Source organism: Accipiter gentilis, chromosome Z, assembly GCF_929443795.1.
Source record: "Accipiter gentilis chromosome Z, bAccGen1.1, whole genome shotgun sequence".
Classification (NCBI taxonomy): domain Eukaryota; kingdom Metazoa; phylum Chordata; class Aves; order Accipitriformes; family Accipitridae; genus Astur; species Astur gentilis.
In genome coordinates this window covers 75581448-75603397 of record NC_064919.1, presented here as the reverse complement: position 1 = coordinate 75603397, position 21950 = coordinate 75581448, and the positions used below count along the sequence as shown (strand labels likewise).

Genomic DNA, 21950 nt, shown 5'->3' with positions numbered 1-21950 from the left:
CAAACAGTGAAAAATGCCCAGTACCTCAGTTTGTAACACAGGTAACTTTATCAGGCAATGTTAAAAAGATGGCCAGCAACTTGACTTAAATAAAACTAGCTACTCAGTTTTAAATGTTCTGAAATAAACTTATGCTAGCCAGCAACAGTACAAGTTATTTAGTGTTTTGTGTATGTGTTACTTCGTTACTTAATTCTTACTTAGCCTTGACTGCAACATTCCACATTTATTGCTGGAAGTGTCATTAAGCCTCAGGGATCCTCTGCCTCTTTCAATCCAGGTTAAAGAAAGCTTGTTAAATACAAAAAGCTTGCAGTTGATCTGAAAGAGAAATACATAATGGAAATTGCCAGCCAATGTTAATATTACTGGTTCTAAAACTTTATGTTTTCAAACCTTTTGATACGGCTTTTAATACATCCATATGCATGTATAGAAAGATATATAGATCTATCACCATTATTACTTAAAATGAAATGGCTCCCAGATGTGTGCTAAACTTTCTGCTAGTTATGGAGGACATTCAGCATGAATCCCAGTTTACTTTTTCAATTACTTCATCTTCAGTAACTCTTCACCTGCAATACCCACTACCACAGCTGAATTTGTTGCAAATGTTCTACATCTTATTCCCTCACTCATTAGAAACATTATGCAGACCAGGATACCAGTAGTACCACTACTAGGAGAGTACCACTCCAAAGAGAGTAAAACTTTCATGTTCTGACAAGACAGAAGATTGAATCAATGATAAAATAATGCAACTTTCAATGTTAAGATTTTTAAAAACATATACATCATTGGTATTTTCTGAGAAAATAACATTTTGAAGATGAAGAATAGCAAGATACATCCTGGAGGGCCAGAAAGATAATTGATATTTTAGATGAACTATAAAACTAACTACTTTGACAACACATTGCTTTTTTCCAAACATAGTTTTGTCCAAAAAAAAATCATTACCCAAATCAGTTCAAATTTTGAAGTTTTAGTTACTGCTGGTACACTGTGTAGATGCTTATAAAATATAACTGTAGAACGCAGTTCTGAAGCAGCCACTTACTGAAAGGCACTATAAAATGAACAAATGTAATATGAAAAAGAAAATATCAGCCTATAGAAATAATGGGTTAGTAGAGTTATATCTTAAAGAAGTGAAAATTTAAAATATAAACTGAAGTTATTGTCAGATCTGTAATAGATCTAGATGATCTTCTCAACCACAAAACTGCTCACCATCAAGGCTTTATGAAATACATACCTGTAACACATTGTGTTCTGCTTCTTCTCCAGTTATAACGTCAACTTTATCTAACAGAATTTTCTCTACTGGCTTGCAAATAGAAGCAGCTGCTGATTCATTTAGTGTTGCATTCCTCAACAAAGCTGTTTCTGTAGGAGGCGGGGAAAAAAAAAAGGAAATCCTTTCTGTACGGGGAGTATTTTCAGAACAACAAAACTAGGACATAGGATGGCCTGCGACGTCAGTAAACCCTGTGGTATCTGATATTCTTTAGTGCTATTAACAAGTTTTTGGCCAAAGCAGTAAATACAAGAGAAAAAGGCTGGAATAATGCAAAATGTCTCACCTGTTCAGACTCATTTTGAATAGAACAGGGCTCTCTGCAGTTGCAGAGGTTTGCCCCAAGGGACAACTTGCAGAAACAAGCCCTAAATAATTAGAAGTTGATTTTCAAAATGAAACTTGCCTGTCATATTGCTGGGCAGATTAATAAATAATGAAAGACACACATCCTAGTATTCAGAATAGTAATACCTATACAATGAATACTTGACAGGAACACGAAAGGACAAGATTTGAAAGGAACATTGTTACAAAATTTTGTATTTTGCACGATCTAGATACGTTTTCCATAGGCTTTAATTTTTTATTTTTTTTACTTGTAAGAATCTTCATACAAAGCGGATGAGGATCCAAGACATCCATTAGTAAAGAGGGTGCAAAATTTGGCAAGAGGGCTCAGGATATGGGCCTTCTTTGGATTCCCTCACAGCCTAGGTTTATGTGGCTTGCCTAGTAGAAAAGCTCACACCAAAGTCACAAACAAACCCCGAAATCTGTCTGTCTGGAAGTTTCAGTCCTCCAATTAGGATACAAATATGGCAAAGTAATTTATATGAACAGTCACAAAATACAAGCAGCAGACAGCTTAAAAAACGTAGTTCAAAAATGCGGTCCAAAAGGCATTCACAAAGTTCACCACATTTTTTTCAAGTAATAAAAAATAATAATCTGTAATAAATAATAATAATAATCCATAAAACTCCATCCTTTCCTGAGTAACTTAGATCATTCATTCTGAAGTTAGTCCAGTTCAAACGTCATAAATCAAACTGTAGCTGCTTTCTGAACACAGATTTTTGGCACATGCTGCCAGTGTACTAGTGACTGGATAACTTGAGAATAGATGAAAATTATTGACCACCACTCATTTGACATCCTCTAAAATACAGTGAAACATAGTAACAAAGCTAACTGTACTTGTTTGCTAAGTACACTTACTTGTTTGTGGACTGACATGAAAAGGTTCTATGTACATGGATGTTATTTCTCCATTGTATGAATCAGCTCCATTACACGGCTGGGGATGCTTTTCAGGACTCTAGGAAAAAACAGGGGAAATAAGAATTCCTATTTAAATAAAATGGCTATGTTACTTCATATCAGATAGAACATCGAATCATTTAATGCATGCTAGGCTGAAGATTAGAAAATGGAGTATCTTCAGAGTAAAAACTGACCCAGATGATACAATTTCAGTCTCAAGTGGAAGTAACTTTATTGTCATAAAATCAGTATGTCTTTCTCCCACCAAGAAGAATGGCCTCTCTGTATGGATCCTGGACTAGGATTTAAATCCACTGAAGGACTTAGAGGTTTAAGTACCAGCTAATTTCCAGTTTAAGCACTTAAGCCCCAGAAGAATAGGTGAAAACTTTCAGACACCACAAACTTAACCTCAGAAGGATTAAGAATTTCCACGACCTTCAGTTTTTGCAGATAAAGTTCCTTAGGCATATCTAAATAAATGCTTCTGGCTCCTGACAATGCTCAGTGGCCCAACTCCTACCTCATACCTAAATCCTGGTCAGAAGTCATAACCCAGACCTATGGTTGCCAAGCTTTTTCACTGGCAGATACGCATACTGTTTTCATTCTACTTCTACTAGAAACTGAATTTCAATTCCCTTTTAAATGGTGCAGTCCTCAGCTTGGGAACCACCTTTTTGTCTGAGTTTCCTTCAGGACTTGATCCATTAAGCTATCTCACAGCACATACAACATAGTTGAACACGGACGCTATCTAGGATGGATGTTCGATTTTCCCCTCATACTAATTTCTCCCATCTCTTAACAGTTACAATGGAAATTATTAGAGCAGTATGGAGCACATTCTTTTATCTTGTATTTTAGCTGTCCCACTTTACATGGAATATAAAACCAAACTTTTTCGGGTTAAAAAATGAGCAAAAGAGAAGTGCGTACTAGTACAGGCTAGTAATTGGAGTACTTATCTAGGACGGGGAAGATAGAGATGCCTACCCCTTCTACAGCAAATATTAAGTTACTTTCTCCTCAACAGTCATTGGAATCATATTTTCTCACATCTTTAAAAGAACAGGATGACCTAAAAAGAATCAATCTCTGAAAAAAATTATACTCAGGAGTACATTAACATTGATAAAAAGTCTGCCAGCATTTACTGATCTTACCAAAACTCTCTCAACCATGTTTTCTCCAAACACAAAATCAGAATTGCTGCTGTTTTGTACACTTTCATCTTCAAACAACTGACTTCTGTGGGAACAAAATAACATAACAATGTGACTTAGAACTCTTTAGAACTTTGTAAAGAATACAAATAAGTTCACGCATTTACTTTTCCACACCTTACATTAAAGACAAACAAAAAATGACTACTTAAGTAATCAGACAAAATCTTTTAAGAGAATCTGAGAATATTCTCTCTGTAACATTTCACTAAAGGAACAGAGTATCACACTGTATTTCATGAAGGTTACTGAGGATGTTCCTTAAAAGCGAAGAATAAGAAGCAAAACAACATGCCGCCTCCTCCTCAGGTAAGTGTCTTACTCCAGAAACTTTAATGCGTTACATTTCTTTCCCTGTTTCCTTTTGCTCCACCAAAAGACTACCAATGATTAACAATTATCCCTTCATGTTCCTACAGCTCTCATGCCCTTCAGAATAATGTCCTCCCCAATGCCTTACAGGCACTCCTCGGTCATCTACCTAATGTCTTGGAAAGGCAGAGAAGCAGCGTATTCTAATGCACACACTTTCAATTCACATAAATACTGCAAAAATGTAAAGGCATGATAGCAGGTGGCTTATGAGAAGTTATAACTAAAACAAGAAGAAAGATCTTCTCTCCATTTTTCAATGACCTGTTCCATAGATATACTTAAAATAAGAAGTGAAGAAAACTAAATACTTGCAATCCTTTGGTACTGGCCCGCTATAGATTGGGGATACAGATTGAGGAGAAAATTTCATACAGTAGATACATCACTTTACATTTAGGATCTGGAATGTGACTGGTTCTGGCAGAAGATACATTAAAACAACACTTGTCCTTCTCCTCCTCTGTCCCTTCTTCCTTCTTAGTGTCTCAGGTTTTCCAGATAAAAAACATCAATTTTTTTTTGCATTGCCACCCTGAGTTTAACTACTCTCAGTTAGCCTCTTACCTCTCAGGTTTTAAGAGAAGGTAGCGAATGCATTTTTAAATAGTAACATACTCACAACTTGTAAAAAGTGTATTACTTGTGGATTACATTCAAGGATATTCTAATGTAAGTACAGCTGTGATTTGACCTGCTAATTACACAGCCACTTTAAATGTGACAGGATCCACTTTTTATAAAAGTCATTAGGAAGTCCTTGGAAACTTCGTGTGGAAGTTGTTCTTGCTGCTGGTTTGGGGCGGGGGGGGGGGGGTGTTGTTTGTTTTGGGGTTTTTTTCACAAAAGGCTTATAGGTGGTTCATGCAGTGTGCCCAGGTGGCCAAGAGGGCCAACGGCATCCTGGCCTGTATCAGAAATAGTGTGGCCAGCAGGAGCAGGGAGGTGGTCGTTCCCCTGTACTGGGCACTGGTGAGGCCGCACCTCGAGTCCTGGGTTCAGTTTTGGGCCCCTCACTACGGGAAAGACATGGAGGTGCTGGAGCGTGTCCAGAGAAGGGCAACCAAGCTGGTGAGGGGCCTGGAGCACAAGTCCTGTGAGGAGCGGCTGAGGGAGCTGGGGCTGTTTAGCCTGGAGAAGAGGAGGCTGAGGGGAGACCTGATCGCTCTCTACAACTGCCTGAAGGGGTCTGCAGTGAGGTGGGTGCTGGTCTCTTCTATCAAATAACTAGTGATAGGACGAGAGGAAATGGCCTCAAGTTGCGGCAAGGGAGATTTAGATTGGATATTAGGAAAAATTTCCTTACTGAAAGAGTTGTCAGACATTGGAATAGGCTGCCCAGGGAAATGGTTGAGTCACCATCACTGGCGGTATTCAAAAATCGAGTAGATGGGGTACTTCAGGACATGGTGTAGTGGGCATGGTTGATGGTTGGACTCGATGATCTTGAAGGTCTTTTCCAACCTAAATGATTCTATGATTCTATGCGTTCTGTAGAGCTTAATCACTGCATCTCTTGCTGGCCACAAGGCAAAACCATCCAAGTTCTAGTCTCTTCCTCTTCCAGAAGGATGACTTGGCAGGAAGACAATCTGATGTTCTGTCACAAACTGCATACTTCAGCACCACTTATCTGCTCTTCCAGATCATTCATCACCCTTGGGAGGGCTTAACAGCACCTATGTCGTGCAGAGGATATTCCTGTTAAGAAGCTGGGTTTGTTGCCAGAACTTTGGCGGTTGCCTCTAAAACTTAGTTTCTGTGTTCACAAATACAGTGCGCTTGAAATCTCTTCACACAGGATGAAGGAATTCCCAAGGACAAGCTATCTCCATTTTACACTTGAAGAACAAAATATTCCTTAACATTCTCATGCTCGATGTGTTGCTAAGACTAAGAGCAAATAAGAAAAAGAAATCAGAAAATCCATCCCTTTTCAGCCTTGAAGCCTTCCATATGTGTTTTGGGCCATGAACAGGGAATCTAAAGTGTGTTTAAACTAATGAGTTTCTAATCCTTAAGAAAACTGCCCACTAAAATTGACTGAATTGTGATCAGTTTGCATCCCGAAATTTTGTCGGCTGCTTCTAGGCTGCTCCGGTAGCAACTTGGGAAGGATAGCAGTCTGGAAGAGTAAAAAAACCTGAAAGTAGAGGTTTGTCTCAAAAGAAATAATGTGGGAAATGGATTTTGATTATTTTTGGAAATGTAAGGAAGAAGTAACTGGTGCAGGATCTTTCTTCTTCCGGACAGTTAATTGGAAGTGCCAGCCTTAAAGCTGTATTAAAACTTCAATACCCTTATGTTGCTGCAGGGCAAGAACAAAGTGTGCCCGGGATGACATTGCCATGGAGATTCAAAACAGAGGCACTGAATTCAGGGAATGAACACTAACAAGGGAGAACAGGAGAAGGAGAAATGTGGATAAGATACTGGAAAGGGACTACGGAAAGGGAGTAGATCCAGGTACTGTCCTCAGAGTGTCCAGAAGGGTCTGAGTAGCTGCCAGTTCCAGTGCCGGCCTTAAACCCTGTCAGTTTTCCAAGCAAATCCTTGTGCAGAGCTGAATACATGACCAGAAGCCTGAGCTTTCCCAGCATTACATTTCTGTCACTTACGACACAATCTTCTCTCCAAGTTTTTAAGCCGACTTAAGAAACTGCAAATTTCTTCTTTTCAGTTCATTACTACAGCCCGTTCAGGAAACGGAACCATTGGTGGTTTCCTGGGACGTGGACAGCTGCAGCAACTGCAGAGGGCTAACAAACCATTTTCATTCATCTCTCTACAGAATCATGTCACATAGAGAAGAGGTGGAAGAGGAGGGAAAGCAAGAGGGACGTTTGCAGGCAGCAGCAATCCCTGCTGTTGAGTGTGTCTGCATTTTATTTTGTAAATAAACACTAGCTACATCTCGACTGATAATTAAAAACAAACTCAGAAAATTCTTTACTTAGCAATGAGCAGGTCTGGCTGCAATGTTTACTACTGTTTAGCATGTATACGGAGTTTATAATAAAGTTGTTTGTTTGAATACTTGTTGTCAAGCTATCTATGAGAAAACAGCTATGCCCAAAAGACTCTACTGAAGTATTTTAAAGCATCAGTCACTTAATACACATCGGAAGAATGGCACTTACACCCCCTGCAATCTCAGAAGAGCAGTAAGCACCTGGTTGTATTTAAATTAGTTTTCAACTTGTCAAATAAACCAACATTTACCACAACTGCGATATGCAGAATTAATGAGGCATGAATACCCCAAAGAGATTAGCAATTTCCTTTTTAAAAAAGAAAAGGAAAAGAAATACCATAAGCACTTTTAAGTCTTGTAACTTGTCAGCACTCAAACACTGCATTGCATTTCTGTGTCCATCTACTTCACAAAAGAAAGCCACTCACCTATCTTTTCCGAGATATTGTGCAGCTGACAGAAAGTAAATAGATTTGAGTAGCGATAGCAACTGATTTTGAAGTCAGTACCACCTTCCCTTTAGCTTTTCTGGTATATGCATTGCCATCATTTTGAATCTGCTAAAATTCCAGCATGCTCTGTTGGCTCCATGTTGTTCTCACAGGGCACCATCACTGTGATAGACAGCATTAACTGTGATAGACAAGGACAGGCTGGCTCTTCCAAAATCACAGTGAGCATCTGCCCTCTAATTATGCTCTTCTTGTTGACAAAGACTAAGAATCTAAGTTCTCTGTGCACCTAAACACTCCTTACTTCCTCAGAACCCCAGCACTGTGCATCCCAAACGTTGTGTGCAGGAAGCTTTATCTGTGGCCCATCCAGCCCTGAAGGAGACTGGACTGGACTCCTTTGCAGTTAAGACGTTCTCTGCCCTCTTTGGGTGGGAGGGGGAAAGGAGGCAACATCCCAGATGTGCTATCTGTGGCCCTAGCCATTTTAAAATGTCATTCTCTCATCACAACTGATCTCAGGCGTATTCCTGATGCTCACAACTTCCAGGCAAACAACCCTCATCAACCATCAGCAAGCAGTATTAATACCTACAAGATAACCTGCTGGCTAACCACAGACCTAACATTCTCATGAGCCAGTCTCCAGAGAGAGGCAATAGCCCGCTTCTGCACCGGTATGAGCTCTTTCAGTCAGAGGCAAGGGGCAACGTCCTAGCCCAAGCAAGTCAGCTTCCTCATGCAGACATTCAAGCCTGTTCTGGTCAACCCATGTCTGCACAAAGATGCCACCCTACCACAATCATCACAGCCAGCTGTTCATCCCAGAAACTCTGGCGTGTGCACGGAAGTAGAAGATCAGTTGCAGCACTGACCTTGTCTTCCAGATCAGTCCTGTATGGTCGTCTTCATGTCTTCTGTGTCCAAGATGCTCACATATTTTTGTAATTGCTGAGTTTCTCTGCATCTGTTTATGAGATGCAGCAGCCATGCAATCAGAATAGAGCTCTCCAAAGGGACACAAAGATGACTGTAAACATTCAAAACTGGGACATATTTTGAACTGCCAAAGCTGCATGACATGGCAAACCAAAATAGTTTCTGGCTTGGGGGTTGCTAATGAGAAACAATCTGTCCCACAGAGATTAATTTCCAGCAGGAGTCCATTTCTTGTGGTGTACGGAGCTCAAGTCAGTACCCACAAATTCTGGCACTACACACAAACACCACTGAGCATTGTGTGGGTGTAGATACCACGGGCTTAGTACCATGTTAGACATGTAGGACAAAAGGGCGTGCCATAGGCCAAATGACAAAATGGTGCAGGAATACAATAAAGAAAAACTTACTGTGTTGTTTTAGAGGTAGAAAGATTCATGGTAGTAGATGACCTCACTGCTGTCTTGGAACTCACTGAATTCTCAGCTGAGGAATAAGACCTGTCTTCAGATAGCTAGGAATGGTAAAACCCGATGAATTAATTAGACCAAGCTTATTTTCTGCTATAAACAGGTCTGCTAGAAGTCCAGAGTCACCGAGGCGTATATATATATATATATATATATATATGCGGTAGTTGGCTGAGCTTCCTCCAGCTGTGTACTAAGCCAGTGCCCTTAATCAAAATGCTAAAATGTTGCTTTCTAAATAAACAAAATCCAAAAAATTCCCAAAGCTGGTTTGCCCACAGAACCCTGATATCTGAAAGCTGAGACAGCCTGCAGAGAAGAGATGTTTTTTCAAACACAGCCAGCACGAGCTTAACAGTTCACACCATGTCAGAGATCCATCGATTCCACTGAAACTGAGAGGGGAACTTTCTTGAAAATCAGGCAGTGGAATAATTAACTGCTTTAAGACAGCACTGGGTTTTTGTATTTGAGCTGCAAACATACATTAGCCAGTAAAACTACTTTTCTTTTTACCTGAACATATGCTTCTTTCTTAGTCACTGGAGATACTACAGGATTTTCAGGACAGGCCAGGGCTTGTGGGGGTTGTAAAATGGCAGGTCTAATGACATTCCGCAATTGACTTTGTGACAAGGATCCTTGCAAAATACAAAGACAAAATATTTAAACAGAGACTTTTTCTTCCCATCTAATTCATACCTATGTGTCTTGCCTCCTTCAACTGAAAGCTTCAAAGCATATTTAAATAGCATTTATTGTTTACTTGCTACACATTCTGAAATTTTGTAATCCATTCTAAAATGCACAACTCTGTAGTGACACCAACCCCATGATCCTACCAGAATTAAAAGATAATGTGTTAAATAAAAAAAAATAGTTGTTTAGATGTATAAAATATATTTGTATTTATGTATTTAAATACGTGTTTATATTTATACTTATATTTACTGCTTTGTGTTAGATCTGTCTTCTGCTATTTCAAATTTAATCCTGCACCTGCAGACGCCAAGACGGTTCTTCACTACCCTCTCCAGGAGCAGAGTTATTCAGTTAGGAATGTGGAATTTCACTATTCAAGGTTATATTCAGTCCACTCAGGAATTGAGTAGTCAGAGCAGCGGCTCAGAACAGAGCTCACAGGATATTTACACTGTCAAACAAATAACTTATGTCACAAAGATTCTTAGCCTATCACTCAGCATAGAGAAGAGTTGTCATTTTTATGTCTTCTTGGTCTGTTAAGAATGCCTTTGTGGAAGTACAGTGAATAAATATTGCATTGACAGTTACCTTCTTTTGTACTTCTGATCAAGTCAGGGTTTCTTTGAAGAAGAGCTGAGGTCATGAATATGTTATTCTTCTTTACTACAGAACAAGGAATTTAAACTTTAATAGTGAGTAGTAACAAATTTGAATTATTAATTCACATCTCTGTAACCCCTTCCTATTTTGGTAGTACATGAGCAATATTCAAACCTATTAATCTAAACAAGATCTCTGAGATAACTGTTACTGTCTCCATTTTACAGGTGGGTAGACTTAGGCACAGAAAGCACCATGGCTTTTCTGGCTATGTCAGAGACAGAAATCTTTGGATACTAATGGATGTTTTAAATTCATAAAATCCTTCGACAGCTTTGAAAACCAGGTGCTGCTGGTTTGCAAAAGCTATTGAAATGGCAATGCTATCTGGTTCAGTCTTAGGCATTTTTAAGATAAGTAAATGACGCCCAAGAACATGGGAATAAATAAATGTGCCCTGCCCTGTTCTGCTAAAAAGGCTTTCATAACTTACTATAATGATGGTGGTGCACGACTGATGCTTTCACCATTTTAATCAAGATAGCAAACACCAGCCAGAAAGTGATGGCAACCATGTACCACATCCTGTAAAATGACACAAGATAAGCACAACTTTTTCATTGCAAAAAGGGCACGGTGTGCTGCTAAAACAATCTTGTGTCCTCTTAAGATTGTTTAGAAATCCTTTATGCCAATGCCTGCCAAGGACCTGTAAAACATTTGGGAAACACATAAAACATTTCTTCTATTGAACTGCCAGTCCTCCTCCTAAAACATTCCTTTCTTCTGTCCAAATACCAGACTAGTCCAATGCACCCCAGCTCTGTCCTGCAGAAAAAGCATTTCTGTACACCTTTTTATTTTAGCTAATACCTGCTTTTCTACATAAATGTTTATTGGTTTTGTTTGGGGTTTTTTCAGTTACCTGGCTGGGAGGGAGGGAAAGTAGGAAGGATGGTAAAGGAAGATGATCTCCCTCTTTTCTGAGCGACAGTTGTATCTGAAAGGATAAAAGACTCAAATTATCATTTGCTCGGAGGAAAAAAAGAAGATTAATTTTAAGGTTAGCCAATTTGATGTCATGCCTTCATTGGCAGTAGAATAAATTATTACCTGCTAACTACCAGCTTTCTGAAGTACACTGTTAGGTTATGCCTGTGCTGCTGAATCAGAGAGGTCTCTGAGGCCAAGCAGCACAGCCTGGCTTAGGCACGCTACTTACAGCTAGTCCACTCTGTAACAGCTCTGTCTTGGAGACTGCTAGTTTGGGAGGTTCAAAACAGAAGCAGAGAGTTAGCTATCAATTAAGCAGTGTGGACAATCAAGAGGTCAATCACTCAAGCTTCCTCCTATACCCCACTTTGTTTTTTGGTATAGGCATACTCTAACATTTCTACCATATCTATGATTTTTTGTGTATGATCTCAGTATAATTTTCAGAGTAAACCAAACTTAGGTTCTCTTAAAGCCTCATAGCTACATTCAGGTATGTCACAGGACTACATAAAACAAAATACAGTGTACACATATGAATGCCTGAATTCAGAAATAACTTTCTGGTCCCATCTGTATGTTAAATAAACGCTGTAAAAACCAGATCAGCCCTTCTGCAGAGGCGCCTCAGTGACTTGTGTGCATTTCCCATGGAAGCACTACATAGTCCTTAAAGAGCCTTCCAGGTGAGCTGTTGGCTGAATGAAAGGAGGGGCCCTTCTGGAAACTGCTTTACATTTTCAGGGATTGCCCAAGGAACACTGATCTCTTCCACAAACCGGGGAATCTCATTCCTTTCCAGCCCTCCTCCTCCCTTGACTGTGTGAGCAATTCAAGGAAACAATATGAAATGTACAAGTTTTTCACTACTTTATGTTGTATTATGTTAGTACGGAAAATGAATATATTTTTACTTAAAAAGGGATTTATTGGAAATTACCAGCAAGTTTATATCAATGTTTAAGTTTTCATGACTTGCAGCATTTCTACAGTCCAGAAGCTTTTCTTAGACAGTAAAATTCCTTCTCTTCTTTACCAGATGAGAATACAGAACTATAGTAATTAAAACATGACTGTAGCTAAACATCATACCTGTGTTAGACTGAGAGTCAGACTTCCGCAAAGTAAAAGATGATGATCTTGCACGCTTTCTGGAACAACTAATGAAATCTAGAGAAAAGTACATATAACGTTCTGCAGGGACAGACTGGCAGGAGATTTCAGCACAATGTTATGATACGAAATTAAAACCTGAACACAATAAATTCTAGGAATGACTTACATGAACAGCTTTAAGGCAGTACCTAAGAGCACGAGGGCTTTGGAATCTCAGTCAACACCTGGCACAAAGGCCTAGGGAGTCTTCTTTATTTCCACTAGGTTCAGGGAACTTAAATCAAGGACTTAGAATCAGTTCATAGCCCACAGGCTCAGAAGACATTAAGCATATTAACTTACATGATAATGTAGCCTAAACAAATAGAAAAGGGCAAATAGGAACCCATACAGCTGATGAACATACTTGGCCACTTTTCAGGGCTTCTGGATTTTGACTTTCTGGTAAACATGAGAGGTAAGATGGAAGAATTCTTGAGGTAAGACAGGGACATATATATTAGGACATGGCAGGTGACTCTACAACCCACATAGCCTTAGTCTACTAACAGCAATTTGTCCCTGCTCAAGCGATCTGTCCCTGCTCATACAAAGTAAGGGTCCGAACACTATATTCACAGGCAACAGTCAGACCTAAGAATAACCCAGGGCATTATTATACTGTTTCAATGAGGTGGTTATTACCATTGTCAGCTTTGCAAACCAGGTCTTCTGCAGGCCACTGGAAAAAAAAATACAAGCATGGGAAGGTCAAGGAGAACAGAACAGCCATTTTCTAGACCAGGACACAAAGTATATCAATCCAGCACACATGCATTGAAAGCAGTCTTGTTTCTAGTTTCTACTCTTCCCTGTTCTGAGACCATTTATTACAAGTCTTAACCTGGGCTAAAATCTTTTATTACTGCTAGGATTGCTGTCTACAGAATTCTCATTTCTCAGCATTTTTTCTCAATTAGGGGGGAAAAAAAAAAAAAAAAAAAGCTTTTTACCTTCAAAGGACGGTCCTTCTTTTCAAAAACAAATGTTGGCTGGGCAAGCACTGATCTCTCTGGAAAAGGGAAGAGTAATAACATGTCATAACAGTTCTGTAATAGCACTTCTCAACCAGTTCGCAAAGTGCTGTACAGTAACAAACAGGACTTTATCCTTTTGTAACAAAGGAAGAAAATATAGAGCTGCAATGATGTACAGCACGGTCCAGAAATAAAAATAAAGATGAGTCCTCAAATTCCAGTGTGAGTTTTGCCTCACTACATGCCACAGGATTTGGCCTCATACTATTTCGCACTTCTTTTAGTTAAAAAGAACAAAAAAGTACTTTTAGCCTTTACAAACAACATCTGCCATCCCTTAAGCACAAGGGTAAACTGCAGCTTTTGCTCTCAGAAAACTGCAAGGACATGACATGCAAAATGATCCCAAAAGGAAAGCAAGGAAAGGTGTTACATTGGCCTCTCAGCTACATGCACACGCTTGCCATTCTTTAGGCTTCATGTAAGTGAATGCCTAGTGTCAGTTTTAATGTGTGAGTATGACATATAAACATCAAGTTCTATAGAGCAAATTCCGCTCTCGGGCGTACCTCTGCATTTCTTAGGTATGACTGAAAACAACTTTGGATCCATGTCTTGGGGTTTTTTTCTATGAAACATATTTCAGCATACAGTTGCCTCACATCAAATTTTATGTTGATTTAGGGTTCACTGCTTCTACATCTTACATGACTTCTTTGGGCTACTTACTTTGAAAGAATGAGACCTTCACAGCCTCTGCAACTCGAATGGGCTAACTTCGGTTGTCAGTGTGAAAGCAGAAGTTGTTTTCAGCAATACCACCAATTAATGACACATTTATTATGCCAATAAATGGCACAATTAATGAGCAAAGCAGCAGACACAAATAGATTTTTTTAGACCACCACATACAGGATTCACCTCATGCTAGCTTGAGCTGTCTGTAACGTGTAGTCAATAGAAACAATCAGCTTCTGAGCACGAGCATCTTTTAGCTGTGTACGTTGAGAGATGAACGAATGAAGAAGAATGAAATGCATGTATTTCTCTCTATGGGTGATAAGGACAGGCTAGGGTGACTACTGAGCTATATATGACTGGCCTTTGGCCAGAGAAATCCCACACTTGATATCTTGTTAACTGACGGCTGACAGAATATTTATCATGTACACACCATCTTTTTCCTCTGTTTTATAGTAGAATATTTACCTGTTCGACAAAAACGTCGGTGGGAAAATACACGGAGTGACGTTTTTATCTTGGCTGCCACATCCATCTGTGACCAAACCACTCCAGCATTGGTATCAATCGCTTAAAGGTTTAATAAAGCAAGTATCAACCTGTCATGGAGGTTTTAAAATTACTGTATAAATATATATATTCAACAATCAAGAAAAAAGGAAACATTTTTAAAATAAATGTGTGTATGTAACCTGGGGCAAGAAGCATGAAACTGTTACTCAAATCCAGTGATATACAGACACAGCAGTAAAAACTAATACAGTTTTGCTGTTGTTGAGGTTCATTTTGCATTTATTTGGGCATTATGTGTGCACAAATGACTGATTTTAGCAAACCTGGCATGCTTTGCAATGCAGATCTGCTTTGTCCTTAATAGAGAAAGCAGAAAAAAGTTCATATTGTTCAACTCCAAAAAAGGTAACTCTCTGTGACTGAAAGTTGAAGAAAATTTCCATAATCTGGTTGCAGCTGGGGGACCATAGCATCGCATGAGATGGGGTAATTCCATTTCTACTCACTAGAGGGGAGTGGCACACATAAACTATAGTATTTCACCGAAACGTGTTTTATTCAGTATAACAGCCTTTTTTCCGGTCTCCTTAAAAACAAAACAAAACAAAACAAACAAACAAAAAAGTCTTGTATTCTATTGAATAAAGGAAAAATACAAAAAAGTATGACTACAGAACCCTCCATATTCTCCACAGTACCTACCTCTCAAAGCTCAGAAGCTAGCACTATTTCTAAAAGTAGATTTACTGCTCCAAAGCATGGAGTTAGCAAAGAGTGAATTGCTGTGAAAAGGGAACTGCCCTTCTACCACAGAGTGAACTTTTGCTGGAGCTAAAAGGCTGCAGGGAGTTTGAAGGAATTAGGAAAGCTCACTACAATTTAAACAACAACAGAATTCCTGTAATAGTTTCAAAAAACCCAGAAGCTCCTCTAGAAAAACTGGTAACTGGTTGATCACCAACAGCAACATGTGAAGCTAGGGTATAATGGTAGCTCTTACAGAGAAATATTCCTATTTTGATATTGCGCTAGATACAAAAGACGTACCACATCGACCGCTTTTGAGCGCAAGGGGAAACTTTCCTTCCGTCTGCAGACGTAGTCAGAGGCTGCTGACGCTGCCACGGTTATTTATCGTTTTTGCGGTTCTGTATTGCTTCTACCCAGACGAAGAAAACCTTTTTTGTAATTCCTGAGCAGCATTCCCTGTAGCTCATCCGTAAGACCTTCACTCCTCAATCGGGCCACCCACAGGACGACCTTCCCAGGCGTGTTCGCGTTAACTATGCATGTGTCCTATAACTATGGATGGATCCTATGCCTCGACTCCCCCCTACGTTCTAAACCTCCCAGGCACGCAGGCCCGAGACACCTGCAGCCGGCGGCCACCGAGGCGGCGAGGCGGGATTACCCGCGGCCCTCGGACGAGGCCGGCCACCAAGGAGCGGCCACCGCCGTGCCAGCGCGCTGGTTTTAACCCCGGGAGGCAACTCCGCCGTCCTCGCCTTCCTTTTCCCGCTCCGAGGCCGCCGCCGCCGACAGGCCGCACGGCCGCCTGCGGGCAGCAGGAGAGGCGCCTCCGCACCCCCCTCCCGCGGCGGCGGCGGCGGCGGCGGCCCCGGCGACCCCGGCGGCCCCGGCGAGGGGGAACGGGGCGGCATGGAGCCGCCCGCCTCTCCTCCTCCTCCTCCTCCTCCTCCTCCTCACCCTCACCGGCGGGACACGGGCGGGCACAGGCTGGCTAGCGCCCGGTTGAGACTGGGCCGCTCCAGTCCCCAGCAGCTCGGTACTTGTGGGTAAGAGGGGCTGTTGGAAAAACGACCAGAAAAACCTGCCAAGTGGGCTGGCCGCCCCTGGCTGCAGAGGCTGGACTCGCCCGCCAGCCTCAGCCAAGAGTCCGGGCACAGGAGCCGTCTGTCAGCCATCACCAGGACCCGTCTGTCTGTCTGTCCGCCCGTCAGTAACCACCACGGGTGGGGCTCTCTGTCCCTCACGAGCGTTCCCCTGACGCCGCTGAACTCGAAGGGTCCGGGCCTCACATTTGGAGACACATCAGAAGCGCCGGGTTCCCTTGTTTGAGACCTCGCCTGCACGGCCTCCCTGCCTCCGGCCTCGCGCCCCGGGCAGAAGCACCACCAAACGTGCTCCGACCTCCGCGCCGCGCCGCGAACGGCACCCGCCGCTCAGGCCTGCTGCCTGCGCCGCTTGGCTCGGATCGGACCGGATCGGATCGGATCGGATCGGCTTGGCTCGGATCGGATCAGATCGGCTCGGCTCGCCTCGGCTCGGATCAGCTCAGCACGGCTCGGCCCGCGTGGGCTCTGCCGCCCTGCTCGGCGCTCTGCCTCGCGCGGTACGTGCAAGGCAACCGGCAAGTGATGGTATGCCCCGACGGAGACTGCATTTACCGAGTTCCATTTGAAAGAAAATTGCAGAGGTGCATTTGGGGAAAAGTGATCGCTGGCTGCCGCCCAAGCCCGGGAAGCACTGGTCAGAATGACATGCAAGAAAGGCTGTAAAATTGCTTTCACCAACTTTGCTCGCGTCCCAAAAGCCAGCATTGTCCATGAGGTGTGGGGGTCCTTCAGCCTTTGCTGCGACACACCACCCTTCACTTTTACTGCTATTGCTTCTCCTAAAGCTGTAGAAACTTCACAAAACGTATATGTTAAAGAATAAGCGGGACGCTGATGGTTTTGAAAATTTTAGAGTTCTTGTTGTTATTGCTCCGTCTTGCCCAGAGGACGATCCTGTGAGGGCTAAGGGCCCAGTGGAGAAAAGATGAGCCCAAATCTCTCTCCAATCTTCAGGCAGTCGTATGCCTGAAGCTATATGTCAAGAGTGGCTGACAGTGCAAAGCAAAACAAACTCAAACCTTTAAGAGGATAAGACAGGAATTTGTGACCTCAATAAAAGTTTTTTGCTTCTGACTTTTAAACAGTTAATTTTGACATTTTCAGAGTCAAAAGAAAATCAATTCTGTTGCATCTTCACCACCACCAAACTTGCCAGAAGTCAGAAAGCATCTTAACTCATATTCATGGCAAATACTTTCACATTTTCCTATCGAAAAATAGGGCTAGGAACCCACAACTATAAAACATAACAGTAGAAGGTTTCACATCACTCGGGATGGCTGACTCCAATGAGAGGCTGTGAGGGCCCATCAAACCTAAAAATCAAACCGATTTTCATACGCATTAAAGTGCCAAAATGCAGGCATCGGTGTTTGACGGCAATTACGGTTCTTACACATCAATCCTATTTTCCTCTTCCAGTCTTAGCAACGTATACTATTACAGAAAGGAAGTACAGAAACTCATTTTCTCATTCAAATTTGCGTTCTGTTCAAATCAATTTCATTGATTAGTGATCCCTTTGAGCTCATTACAAAACTGAGTAACTATTTAAGCAATTGGGCTTTCTGTGGTGTCAGAGGTATGCAACTTCACCTGGATTTTCAAATTCTTGCTCAGTGACTGGACAATACCTTCTTCAGGGACTAGCCAGTCAGCGTTGAAGCAAGCTGTAACTACTTTTCCAGTAAATTAACCTAGTACCTTACCAAATGTAAGGTTATACACTTTACATGGTGTTCTGCTTTTCTACTTTGTATTAAAGTTTTTAACTAGGGTCCACTGAAAGTCATACGAAAACCTGTAATTTAAATATTTCACCACAGAGCTGGCAGTAGGCATTTTTTATTCTATTTGTCAATTGAGTGCCACTGACGAGTTAGGGGGCAGGATTCTCATGTCTCTGTTGTTTCTTTCAACAGTTTCATCCAGAGAATTTCCATAAAGGCCTAATGCCAATCCAATGGATTTTGCCTGAGCTTCTACTTTTCCCACAACTTTATATATTATTTGTATAGCTCTTTACTACCAATCCTGCAATCAGGTATTTCAGATTGGCTTACCTACAAAACTGAATCCTTCACACTAAACCTGAAAAAAACCCCACCTGGTAGTTCATAACTGCCAACAAAGATCTAACACTGATAACAAAAGCTGACTTGTAAAAAATGACGTTTTTGTCATAATTCCTTAAATTAAAGTAACAACTTGAACCTCTTTGGGTTTTGTAGCAATCCCATTTGCACCTCATAGGAAAACTTTTAATTCTGAAACAGAAACTACAATTTTCTACTTTTACACGGTAAAAAAAATTAAAAAAAAAAAAAAAAAGGAAAGAAAGAAAATACCTTCTTAATCAAAGATCATTTTCTCAAATAGAATAAGATGCTGGAAAATTATATCATCTCCAAGCAATGTCACTGACTTACAAAACCTTTAACTGCATCTAGCTTTCCCTCACAACATCCTAGTAAGTGTTACACAACACAAAAACTACTACATGAAATTTTATAATCAGATTATAATTTTATCCTGTCAAAAGATAAGGCTACGACATAGTATTAGCAAGTTTCTGCACTCTAATACCCTATAGCATGAATTTTACTAGCTTTGTATATTACTGCTATAATTTGCAAAAATAAAAGCAGAACACTACTGCATTTTTATGTTACTGCTTAGATTGATGGTTGCCAAGTCACAGAACTCACACCAAATAAAGTTAAGAAATAACAACAAATTCTTGCACATAACATTGCCGTTTTGTTTGTTTTGCATTCAACAGGAACACGTAATTGCGGAAGATGTTAAGAAGAAAAGTAGGTTTACTGTGACTTTAGTTCCGACATCCCCAGAGGTAGTTTCACAATACTAAAATACTAAGGAAAAAAAACCAAGGGAGAGTGTTGCCTCTGCTATTTATGAATATATATGCTGTTTACAGCTATTACTTGAAAAAAACACTAAGACAAAATATTGTGCCTCGTATTTTGTGGCAAGTGAAGAAGGCAACAATGGACTAGCATGTAAGTGGAAGACATGGATCCAGAAATTTGTATCGTCATGTTAAAAAAAAAAAAAAAGGAATTATTTTGACTATGCTAGCTGATGATCTGTCCCTTAACATGTTGTCTCAAGGAGCATCAGAGATAAACTATGTACTAATATGACCAATTTCTGTTCAATATGCTGCAAAACCACAGAAAACTACTTATACGCAAGATAAACTGCAATAACAGGCAGAAGAGAAATACACACAGCGAAAATACGCAGTAGGATAAATTAACAGAATACTTTGCTATCCAAGCTCAGGCTCACGGTTAAATATTGTGTCTGGGTTTTGATACAAAAAAGACATCTGTCAGTATTTCCAGAGATGCCCCATTTTCATCTAAAAAGAGGTGAAAAAATAGTAAAAACCTTCTGGCTAAGAACAGGATTTGCCAAACCTGCAGTAGAACCGCGGTTTCTGTTTCCTAAATACTGAACATCGCAACATAAAACAGAGTCAGTTCACAGCCAAGCGAGAGTGCGGCAAGGCTGCCAGCCAACTTCTCGGGTCCCTCAGTGACCTCGCTACGTAAGCCAGGCTTTCCTCTGCCAAAACTTAAATAATGAAGGTGACATAAGGCAAAATGGGGATGTCCTAGAGCCGTACTTTAGGCACCCAACTTAATAAAATTGGCCAACTTTAAGAGATACAGAAAAAGCTTTTTAAAAATTTTGAATTGCTGACCCCGAGTAACAGGTCTGTTTGTGGAAGCGCTGAGCAGTTGAGAACTCAGGTGGAATTCACATGCATGACTGGCTGCTCAGCACCTTTGGAAATTCAGGTCACTTATTTAAGGCTCTAAATATGGACCTGGAAAGCTACTTTCAGGTTCTCGTTTATTACCCTTCACACTTTTGATTTCTGCTTATGAAGCATATTCAGTACTTTCTAGGACAACTCCATTAAAAATTAGTATCAGTTCTAATGCCAAGATGGCAGGATTTTCCAAGCAAATTTACCGTTCGGGGTTTTGGGGTTTTTTGCGAAGACACTGTGAAATAAGCTTGATTAATTAATATGCATCTAAATCCAGTATACGTACATGGTAGGTTTTGTAAACAATAACCACTAAAAACAAAATGGGAAAATAAACAGAGTCATAAATCAAATTAAATTCTAATCTGGTCAAATTTTCAATGCTAATCAGAAGAGTTCTCCATACGCAGAGACGCATGTTGCTATACAGGCCACAAATTTTTAAGTTCAGTATCTTAGTCATATTTCCAGGCTTGTAAGCTAATTGAATTTTTTTTCTTTTAGAATACTCTTCTATTGAAGAGTGTCATTGGATCAATAAATTTGCAACAAGTTCTCATGAATCCTGATTTTCCAAAAATGTTCAATAGAAATTGTTCTGAATAATTGGTCCAAAACCACGCGGAACTGTTTTATGAGAAGAAATAGTTTCAGCATTATTAAAATAAAGTCCTTCAAACATATTGAGATGAAATTTTGGACAAAGCCTTTCATTTTCTGAAAAACAACATTCTTGAGAATTTTCTTTCTAGAGAACTCAAACCTACACAACAGACATTTGGCCACCTGGCTGTGATTGCTACAGAAGTGACTGTACTTCAGTGGCCCATGAAGAGACTACTGAACACAGCACTGCATGCAGCTCAAACACTGTATTAAATACAAAGAGTACGTTGCTTATCTTGGGTTCGGATGGCATCTTGTAAATACTGTTTGGGGAACTGATAAATAACTTCACATATCCCTGTTTGGATCAACAGAGGGTGCATCATCAAAGACGTTTCATCGTACTCGGAAAGAGGAAAGGAAAAGTTCACCCAACTGACTATTGCAAAATAAAACTCCTGGAAGGATTTCTCCTAGGACAGCTTAACTGTACTGCTAAGGCTCCCGTCTTGCACGTTCTTTGTCATGCAAATAGTTCATAACCCACATAAATAATTTCACTGTCCTTAGTGAGACCAGTTATGGGAGCAAGGATTCTTCACCCAGGCACAGCTGTGCAGAATCAGCCTTAACTTTTTACGGCCCGTTCAGCCTCTCTTCAGCCACTCTTCGCAATGCTACAGATTCTAACTACAGTTTTCTTATCAGTGTGGAAAGGGTTCTTTTACCCCCAGATTCCATTTACTACTCCTAGCTTCCACTGCGGGTTTACAGCATGCCATATGAGATTGGAAAATGAACACACTTCTCTTTAGCCATGGAAACTCAGCTGACAGCCTGCAAAAGTGTTTATAAATACAGCATATATCACACCCATTTATCTCCGTAAAGCACAGTCCTCATCTTTGTACGGGCAAGACATAAATAGGCATTACAACGAAAAAACCCCTGCCCCAGCCAACACTTTAACACAATTCCTGAGAGAAATGAAACCTAC

At 40.6% G+C, this 21950-nt stretch overlaps 3 protein-coding genes across 5 annotated transcripts in view; all 3 read right to left on the bottom strand.

The window, feature by feature from the left end:
* NADK2 (NAD kinase 2, mitochondrial) overlaps positions 1–21950 on the bottom strand; it is a 367514-nt gene that overhangs the window by 127118 nt on the left and 218446 nt on the right. The gene's annotated exons all lie outside the window — the stretch shown is intronic.
* The window catches only part of LOC126036567 (arginine-glutamic acid dipeptide repeats protein-like), a 178969-nt gene that overhangs the window by 29666 nt on the left and 127353 nt on the right, over positions 1–21950 (bottom strand). The gene's annotated exons all lie outside the window — the stretch shown is intronic.
* The window catches only part of LOC126036556 (ran-binding protein 3-like), a 33302-nt gene that overhangs the window by 9779 nt on the left and 1573 nt on the right, over positions 1–21950 (bottom strand). The window contains exons 2-12 of the mRNA XM_049796495.1: positions 13409–13467; positions 13101–13137; positions 12393–12470; positions 11233–11307; positions 10296–10370; positions 9519–9643; positions 8943–9046; positions 3736–3820; positions 2525–2624; positions 1262–1392; positions 201–321 (exon numbers count right to left, since the gene is read on the bottom strand). Of these exons, the coding sequence (XP_049652452.1) occupies positions 201–321; positions 1262–1392; positions 2525–2624; positions 3736–3820; positions 8943–9046; positions 9519–9643; positions 10296–10370; positions 11233–11307; positions 12393–12470; positions 13101–13137; positions 13409–13467 (990 nt within the window). The remainder of the gene's footprint in view (positions 1–200; positions 322–1261; positions 1393–2524; positions 2625–3735; positions 3821–8942; positions 9047–9518; positions 9644–10295; positions 10371–11232; positions 11308–12392; positions 12471–13100; positions 13138–13408; positions 13468–21950) is intronic.